Source organism: Rhinopithecus bieti, unplaced genomic scaffold (genome assembly GCF_001698545.2).
Source record: "Rhinopithecus bieti isolate Rb0 unplaced genomic scaffold, ASM169854v2 scaffold_13130, whole genome shotgun sequence".
Taxonomy (NCBI): Eukaryota; Metazoa; Chordata; class Mammalia; order Primates; family Cercopithecidae; genus Rhinopithecus; species Rhinopithecus bieti.
The window spans coordinates 10,764-20,315 of record NW_016807302.1 but is presented as its reverse complement, the minus strand read 5'-3'; the positions used below and the strand labels follow the sequence as shown (position 1 = coordinate 20,315).

Sequence of the window (9,552 nt, the reverse complement as noted above, 5' to 3'; positions counted from 1 at the left end):
CCCGCCTCGGCCTCCCAAAGTGCTGGGATTACAGGCGTGAGCCACCACGCCCGGCCCCATCTCGTTTTTAATAACAAACTTGGCATTTTCCTGCTATCTCCAAGATTACACTGTCGTTTGGAAAAAGCAAGGTGGAGGACAGTGTGTAGTAGCATGCTACCATTCTTTTTATTTAAAAAAGGTAAACGTGAATATAGAAATAAAACTCTAAGACAACAACAACAGCAAACTTATGCAAGTGGTGAGTATGGGGGTAAAAATGATCAGATGGGGCACAGGGTGGAGTCAAACTTTTCACTACATATCTTCTATGCTTTTTTATTTTTGAATCCTACAAATTGTATTACCTCTGATTTTTTTTTTCTAAAAAAAAAATCTAAAGTCTCCCTTCATCCTGCAGCCACACTTTAAACCTGATCTCTTTTTCGTGTAGAAAAGGAAGCCTCCTAGAAAGAGAATGGTAGTGACTTCAGCAAAAACATCAGAAACAGCTTATCCCCATAATAAGCAACTACTCGCTCAATTTCTAGCTATTGTGGCAAGCAATATTTACTTTGATTAGCTTTAATTAGCTCAACTTCCCAACGCCTAAGAAGCTACCATTCTTGGGTTTTTGGAAAGTAAAGAGGAGAAGCACAAAGAGGGCATCTATTTAAGACTCATCAGCCCATTATAGACTATAGACTCCATACCAATGGTGTATTGGAAAAGTAGGCTAGCTGTTCTAAAGCAGCTATTCAGACTAAAAACCGAGACTTTAGGGACCAACATAGGATTTCCAACTTCTAATTTTGCCAAGAGCATAACTACCATTTCATCCCCAATCCCATCATTTACTACCACCATCATTTCATAGAAGAAAAGACATTTCAACACCACTAAAATAGAAAGAATAACCTCATAATAAAAAAGAACTGGCAACATTACACCCACCAAACAAACATACTTACAATTATCCTTTTGTTTCAGACAAAAACTTTGTTAGGGGTCAGTGTTTGGGAAACCCAGCTCTAAAACATCAACCCCTGCCCTGCAGCTCAGAGTCATAATAAGTTACCTGCTGAAGTTCTAGTCATTGCCAGCAACACATATTTTAATGTGGTATTCATTCCTGTAAAAGCAAACTTTGGCTTCTGTTGTTCACATATCCTCACTAAGGCATCATTAATACTACCGAGTTCCTGATTTCCCTAGGATCAGAATGTGGCTTTAAATGCTTTTAAAAAACTGGAGTAAAAGAAAGAAAACGTTATTATGTTCCCGCTATAAGGGCAATCACATGGTTTAACACAAAAACATGGAAATAGCCAAGTACTGTATACTACAAGCAGATGAAAAGTGACAGAGACCGGGCGCGTTGGCTCATCATTCCTGTAATCACAAAACTTTTGGGAGACTGAGGTGGGCGGATCATTTGAGGTCAGGAATTTGAGATCAGCCTGGCCAACATGGCGAAACCCTGTATCTACTAAAAATCCCCCAAAAAATTTATCTGGGTGTGTTGGTGCACGCCAGTAATCCTAGCTACTTGGGAGGTTGAGGCAGGAGAATCGCTTGAACCCAGGAGGTGGAGGTTGCAGTGAGCTGAGATCGTGCCACCGCACTCCAGCCTGGGTGACGGAGCGAGACCCTGTCTCAAGAAAAAAAAAAAAAGTGATCACAGAGCTATTGTGACTGACATGTCAGTCACATGACTGACAATGATGATGGGCAATCCCTTCTTTCTGAGCACTAAACTAAAATGACTTATGCTGGGGTTTAGCTTAACATGTCCAATCAAATCAATTGCAGGCTCTGAAATCTCCAACTTATAAAATCTCACCTTTCAATGAAGTTCAGTTTCTTTTGTTGTACTCACCTTCCAGCCACTGAGGACATGTTCAATGGGAGCAATGGCTGGCTCCTCCTTCTCCAGGGGAAAAACCAGCTGCTCTGCCTGCCGGTTCTTCAGGACGACAGGGTCCCATTTGGAGAGGACTTGTGTGGTTTTATTGAATGCTACTTCTCTGTGGATCTGAAGCAGACAAGGTATGTAAAAGGAAAGAGCCACAAGATTAAAGCATCAAACCCAAAGGACTAACAAGAAATTAGGAAGCAACGTTTCTTAGCCCACGAAAGAATCAGGATGCTAGAGGTTACTGCTTGCTTCTCAGGACTGCAATTTCTCCTAGATTATTATTATTTAGACGGAGTTTCACTTGTGTCACCCAGGCTGGAGAGCAATGGTACGATCTCGGCTCACTGCAACCTCCACCTCCTGGTTCAAGCGATTCCCCTGCCTCAGCCTCCCAAGTAGCTGGGATTACAGGCGTGTGACACCACACCAGGCTAATTTTGTATTTTTAGTAGAGACGGGGTTTCACCATGCTGGCCAGGCTGATCTCGAACTCTTGACCTCAGGTGATCCGCCTGCCTCGGCCTCCCAAAGTGCTGGGATTACAGACGTGAGCCACTGCGCCTGGCACTCCTACATTATTTTTAATCTTATCCATAGTGGGGAAATCACAGGTCCCCTTCTCCCATTTTCAGGTCTTTCCCTTCTTTCTATTACCCTATTTTCCCTTGTCAATACAATTTCTTTCCCTTAATAGACCACCTTCTCTGTAGCTTACCCGTTCAATCTCTTCTTTGTTCAGAGGTAACTCCACTGTCTTCTTTGATTTGACTCTATTCAGTTGCTTTTTCACAGTGGCCAAAGAAGATGAAGTTTTAACAGGCTCAAGCAGATCTGCAAGGACCAGCTTTTCTCCTGATCCTGTAGGAAGGTCAAACTTTCTAGTCAGAACAGGAGGTGAGGCAAGATCTCAATATAATGTAGGCAGAAGCCTCAGTAGAAAATGCCAGTAGGTGGCAAATGTGCAGAGAAGCAGGAATAATTCTCTTACTTCAATTGCCTATTTCTAGCCATGCCAACACTATCACTCTACATTCATCCCCAAACGTGTTAGGGGGTAGAAGATAGGGGAAAATATTTATTCAAAACTCGTTTGCTTTTCTCCTGGTGCTTCTACTCTTGCCCTATTGCAATTCATTCTTCACATAACAGCCAAAAATAAAAACAACCAAAGTGGTATTTCTTTTGTTTGTTTTGTTTTGAGACAGGGTTTCACTCTGTCACTTAGGCTGGGGAGCAGTGATGCCATCTCTGCCTCCCAGGCTCAGGCAATCCTCCCACTTCAGCCTCCCAAGTAGCTGGCACTACAGGCATGTGCCACCACGCGTGGCTAATTTTTTGCATCTTTTTTTGTAGAGATAGGGTTGTGCCATGTTGCCCAGGCAAGCCTCAAACTGCTGGGCTGAAGCAGTCTGCCTACCTCGGCCTCCCAAAGTGCTGGGGATTACAGGTGTAAACCACTGCATCCAGACCAAAATGATCTTTTGAAAATATAAACCACAGCATGTCGTGACGCTGCTGAAAATCCTCCAGTGACTCCCCATTATACTTTGAATCTCATCTACCTAAAGGACACAGTCCTATGAGATCTAATCCCCATCTGCCTCTCTAACCTCATGTCACCCCCCCAGCCTCCACCATGCTCTTGTCAAAGGGTCCTCTTTCCCATTCTTCAACATGCTGTGCATGTTTCTACCTTAGAGCCTTTGTGCTAGCTGTTCCCTGGCCTGAAATGCTTTCCCCAATCTTTGCATGGTTCACTTGACTTGTCATTCAGATCTCAGCTTCAATTTTGCCTCTTCAGGGGCCTTTCATGACCAACCAATCTAAAGTAGCCACTTAGTTGCTTTACTGCATCATCCTCTCTTATTGTCTCCCTTTATTAGAATATAAGCCCCAGGAGCTCACATCTTATTCGCTACTGTAGCCTTGGTATCTACAACACTTCCTGATACTGCTACCTAGTAGAAACACAATAAATATCCGCTGAATGAGTATGCTTGGAATACACTGTTATTTGCCCTAGGAGGCTACACCAGTGATTACTACAAATGCAAAACCCATTCTAGCTGCCTAAGTTGTGAACAGGGTGAAAAAGATTTGGCATCTAGACTCAGTATTAGGATAAAATCCCACAGCTGCCACTTATTAGAGCATGTATTCTGAACAGGGGCAATTTTTACCACCCCCCCAACCCCAGGGCGAAAATTGGTTCTTTCTTGGGGAGTATGAAAAGAATCTTAAGATATTACAATGTTTTGTGTCTGTCCAAGTCTCAACTCTGTCCAACAAACTCTTATTCCTTAGGACTTGATTTCCTGGGGAAGGGGCATAGTGGGAGGGATACAATGAGGAAAAAAATGTCTTAAAAGGCTCCTCTCAGGGGAGCACTAAAAAAGCAAAGGTTGAAAAACACTGTACTAGGCAAAGGCCCTTGAATAAGTAACTTGACTTCTCTGAGCTCTGGCTGAAGAGAATATTTGCCTGTCTTCTAACTCAAAGCATTGTTAAGAGAACTGAAATTAAAATGAAATTGTACAAATATGGATTATGACTAAGTTACTAAGAGGCAGCTAGTAAGAGGCAGCTGTCTTCATTCATGTCCCTCTATCCTAGAAGTATCTCATCAAACTCTGTAGGATACCTTGACCACAGCCTTCTAGGCTTTCTTTGAGAGATGGAAGAAACTGAAGGGCATCTGACTACACTTCTACAGCATGTAAACCAGGTATTTATGGTATGAGTCATTAACCACATCAAAAACAGTTCCTGGGGGGTGAGGTGAACACTATGCCCTTGGAACTCCACAAGTTTCATGCATGGGTATCTTCCTTTGTTCAACTTACCTTCAGAACTGACATTGAACTCTGACACCTTCAGACTAGCCTCAGACCTCTCAGCCAATTTCCGCCTGAAATTAGGCAAAACGATATAATAGGAATGGATAAATTTTATGGGGACTTAGGGGTGGGAGAGACAAACACTTCTCTCTTCATACAGGGCTTTGGTTTCTTGTATTTCTTCGAGGGTCAGGTTTTGTCATGATGCAGCAAGGAGATCTGTTCCTAACTTGGACTTGGTTGTCTAACCCTCATCTCTTCTCTTTATTACAAGGTAAGCATAGTGGAAAACATATTGGACTTAGATTCAAACACACCTGAACCAATAACATATTAGCCAGCTGACCTTGGGGGTAAGTCAATTTACTTCTCTAATGGGGTTAAGTAATGCCTACTCAATGCTTTAAAAGATTTTCATTGTGGAATAAGACTGCAAATGCTTACAGTAATAGCACTAAGACTAATAATAGCTAACAATTATATAATGCTTACTATATGCTAGGCACTGGTATTAAGGTCTTTACATGAAGCACTCGATAAATATTAGCTGCAGAGAAATCTCACGGAATCAACTATATAACCTGCCCTAACTGACGGGAACGTTACCTATTCTTTCCATCAAGGGAACTGATTGCTTCCAGAAGCTTTTGATGCTCTCTCTCTCCATCATTGTCCCCCTAAGACACAGAAAAGGAAAACCATCAGGATGAGGGGAGGGAAAAGACAACATGGAAATTGAGTCTCACATAAAATCTCTCATTCTTTCTTTATTTATTTATGAGACAGAGTCTCGCTCTGTGGTCCAGGCTGGAGTGCAGTGGCATGATCTCAGTTCACTACAAGCTCCGCCCCCGGGTTCATGCCATTCTCTTGCCTCAGCCTCCTGAGTAGCTGGGACTACAGGCACCCGCCACCACACTGGGCTAATTTTTTTTATTTTTAGTAGAGACGGGGTTTCACTGTGTTAGCCAGGATGGTCTCGATCTCCTGACCTTGTGATCTGCCTGTCTTGGCCTCCCAAAGTGTTGGGATTACAGGCGTTAGCCACCATGCCCGGCCAAATCTCTTGTTCTTTTGGTCAGTAGAGAACTGGGGAATTGGAAGAGGTCTGGTGTGCAAGCATTCCAGCTCAAACTAAATGCGTCTGTCCTAACTTGCTTCTAGACAAAAAGGGCTTAAAATGGTGTTTCTGTATAAAATATATAGTATGATCTAACATGGAAACCCTGACATATAGTGTAAGTCATAGCCAGTTACCAAGTTGGCTTTTTTTTCTTTGAGACAGAGTCTCGCTCTGTTGCCCAGGAAGGAGTGCAGTGGTGTGATCTCAGCTCACTGCAACCTCCACCTCCTGGAAGTGATTCTCTTGCCCCAGCCACTGGAATAGCTAGGATTACAGGGGAGCACCACTACACCCAACTAATTTTTGTATTTTTAGTAAAGATTGGGTTTCACCATGTTGGCCAGGCTGGTCTTGAACTCCTGGCCTCCAGTCATCCACCCGCCTTGGCCTCCCAAAGTGCTGGGATTACAGGTGTGAGCCACCACACCCGGCCTCCAAGTTAAGTTGGCTTTTCCTAGGAAGAACACAACAAGCAGAAAAAAACAGACCAAAAAAACCCTCCTTGTTATTAAAATAGATGTGTCGTGTGCCCCCGACCCAAGAGAAAAAAAAGTGGTTTTTTGTAAGGGAAATAAAGAATTGGAATTCTTATAGCATCTGTTGGAGATCCAGCTTAAAATACATATGCATATTTCAGTCAGATAATTAAATAACGCTCTATAGAAATCCAAACTTGGGAAATCATATCACGAGGAGCATGTGTTTCAGTCTTTTTTTTGAGACGGAGTCTTGCTCTATTGCCCAGACTGGAGTGCAGTGGCGCGATCTTGGCTTACTGCAACCTCCACCTCCTGGGTTCAATAGTAGCTGGGATTATAGGCACACACCACCACGCCCAGCTAATTTTTGTATTTTTAGTAGACACAGGGTTTTGCCATGTTGGCCAGGCTGGTCTTGAACTCCTGACCTCAGGTTATCTCCCTGCCTTAGCCTCCCAAAGTGCTGGGATTACAGGCGTGAGCCACCAGCTGGGCCTGTTTTGGTTGGTCTTATAAATTATACTTATGCAACTTGAGGGTAGTGAGTGTAACTTAGTTTCCAAATCCTTATAGCACTTAATATGATACAGTAACTTATGTATGAAACACTAACCATTTGTAATTAATTTGAGAGACCTGAACAAATACATAGAATATTGCCACACCTTTCCATTCCAGGAATGTGCTCTCTACCCTAGTTTTGAAGGCAGTTTAGCAATTGTCACCCACCTCATCTTCACTCCCACTCAAGAGGTAGTCTTTTGGCAAATCTACTAGTTCTTCCTGTTGGCTCAAAGCCAGAAGGCTGTTAAAAGAGGCAACAAAGAAATGTGAATACAATATACCCATGTAACAAACCTGCATAGGTATCCCTTAATTATAATAAAAGCTGAAATTTAATAGAGAAATATTATTATTTGAAGCAATGTCTAATCTATTAAAACAATCTCGAAAACATTGTAACTTCAACACAGAATAGCCCTATCCCTCAGAAGATATATAAAGCAGCATGAACGCCTTTGAAAACTTGTCAAGACGTGAAATTTAGACTGATATCAGGCATCAGCTCCAGGAGTGATGCCTGACTCAAAACTGCATGTAAAAGAGCTAACACTTTTCAGTGATTGGCACAACATTTCCTATGACCTATGGAAAGCTGTAAAAATGTCAGACCCTAGAATAAAATGGCCAAAGACGCTGTTGCTAGCCCTGGAGGCAAGGCAGTTTCACGATTAATATTTCTAAGCATCCTCCACGTTTGACTCCTTGATAGGCAGCCTGATCAAAAGTGTCATCTTGATCACTTGTTCCCAGGAATGGAGAAACAGGTCGAAAGCAGCTGAGTAAGCCATTTTCCCTGGGGCTTGCTTAGCAAAGTAGGTTCTTAACTAAGGAGACTGGTACCCACAAACAAATTACAAAATTTACCGTTACTTAACAGCATATATTATTAGTATTTGCAAAGCCAACATTACTAAACGGACTACATTTAGTTCCGGGGGCGGGGAGGGGAGGCACAAAACATCACAGGAGCCAAAACGTGGTGATGACTTCAGTCAGCAAAGCTTTCGAAGATTCGGGGAGTTTATAACGCCTGCACTGCCTGCGCAGAGGATTAAATCGGGCCGCGGCAGAGGCAGAAAAAGGGGTCACGTGACGAGGAATGTGAAACATAGTAAATGAGCTGGGGAGGCAGAAACAGCATCAGGACCTACAAGGATGCGGCTACACAGCTGAGGAGCGGAGTAAGTGAATGAAATTAAAAGGGCTTTAAAGGCTGGATCGCGGAAAACAGGAACAAGTGGCCAGCTCTTGAGGGGAACCACTGCCATCTGTTAAAAGGGGGCGCCCATTTCCCAAAAGGTGGGGAACCCGACCCCCAACGAGACCCAGAATCCCCCCTCCCCTCGTTGCCCTTCACCTCTCTGCAAGCCGGTTCGCAGTCATTTCAGCAGCCAGCTTCTCTCACATGGACCAAGAACGGAAGCCGAAGGAAAGCAATTTCCGTGCCGGCCGCAAAGCAATTTCTGTTTCCGTCAATCGCTCGCGACGTACACGTCAGTTCCGTTCCGTACAAGGCGTGTGAGAAGCAGGAGCCGTGTAGGGAGGGGCCTGCATAAAACCGGGAGGCTGGAGATGAAACGGCTGTCAGCAGGTGGGGCTTTCCTTTCTCCACCCACCCCGTATTTCTCTCGCCGGTGTCTGTCCTCCTGGCCCCTGGTTTCCACGCTGCCCAGAGTGGGTTAGCTTAGGGCGAAGGTGCTGCGCTGTCAGGAACTGAGCCCGCGCCTGCATTCGTCCCTACATAATCCAGAAGGAAAGACTCCAGCTCCCGTCCTTGTGCGACAGCGTCCTGCAAGCCGGCCACCAGCCAGCTCGGGGGTTTATTGAATGCCCATTAAGTGGCCAGATTGTGCCAGGCCCCGGAGATCCGATGGTGAACAAAACAAGTTTCCTTCCATTTAAGGAAAAATCTCTTTTGATCGCTTGTAATTGCAGCTCTGTTCTTCATTTACTGAGTCAAAATATTTTATCCAAGAATGGGCCGTCAGTAGCTACGCTTCCTCACCTCCTATCAACTTAAAAAAAATTATTTTAAACAACTTTTTTTCTCCCATCAACTTTTAAGTATTTATTTTTGAGACAGAGCCTTGCTGTGTCGCTCAGCCTGGAGTGCAGTGGCGTGATCTCGGCTCACTGCAACCTCTGCCTCCCGGGTTCAAGCGATTCTCCTGCCTCAGCCTCCCGAGTAGCTAGAATTACTGGCGCCCGCCACTATGCTCGGCTAATATTTGCACTTTTAGTAGAGACGGCGTTTTGCTATGTTGGCAAGGCTGGTCTGGAACTCCTGGCCTCAAGTGATTCGCCCGCCTCGGCCTCGCAAAGTGCCGGGATGACAGGCGTGAGCCACCGGGCCCGGCCTAATATATGTGTGTGTGTGTGTGTGTGTATATATGATGATTGTAGAAAAATAATAGACAAGAACATTCTTTTCATTCTTTTAATCCATTCCCATTTTGCTTATGCCCCATTATTCCACAGAAATTGCTCTGGGCAAGATCAGCGACACCCAAAGTTGCTAAGTAAAATGGATACCTCTTAGTCTTTGGGTTCCCAGAACTTTGTGTGGTATTTAATAACTGTCTGTTCCCTCCCTCCCTCCTTCCCTCCTTCCCTCCTTCCCTCCTTCCCTCCTTCCCTCCTTCCCTCCTTCCC

At 44.2% G+C, this 9,552-nt stretch overlaps 1 protein-coding gene across 1 annotated transcript in view; it reads right to left on the bottom strand.

Annotated features, from left to right (window-relative positions):
- Nucleotides 1-8,554, bottom strand: part of LOC108535219 (UTP14A small subunit processome component) — a 26,014-nt gene extending 17,460 nt beyond the window's left edge. The window contains exons 1-6 of the mRNA XM_017881111.1: nucleotides 8,258-8,554; nucleotides 7,066-7,141; nucleotides 5,341-5,411; nucleotides 4,741-4,805; nucleotides 2,613-2,755; nucleotides 1,859-2,014 (exon numbers count right to left, since the gene is read on the bottom strand). Coding sequence (XP_017736600.1) covers nucleotides 1,859-2,014; nucleotides 2,613-2,755; nucleotides 4,741-4,805; nucleotides 5,341-5,411; nucleotides 7,066-7,141; nucleotides 8,258-8,283 — 537 coding nt within the window. The 5' untranslated portion in view covers nucleotides 8,284-8,554. The remainder of the gene's footprint in view (nucleotides 1-1,858; nucleotides 2,015-2,612; nucleotides 2,756-4,740; nucleotides 4,806-5,340; nucleotides 5,412-7,065; nucleotides 7,142-8,257) is intronic.
- Nucleotides 8,555-9,552: the final 998 nt, after the last annotated feature.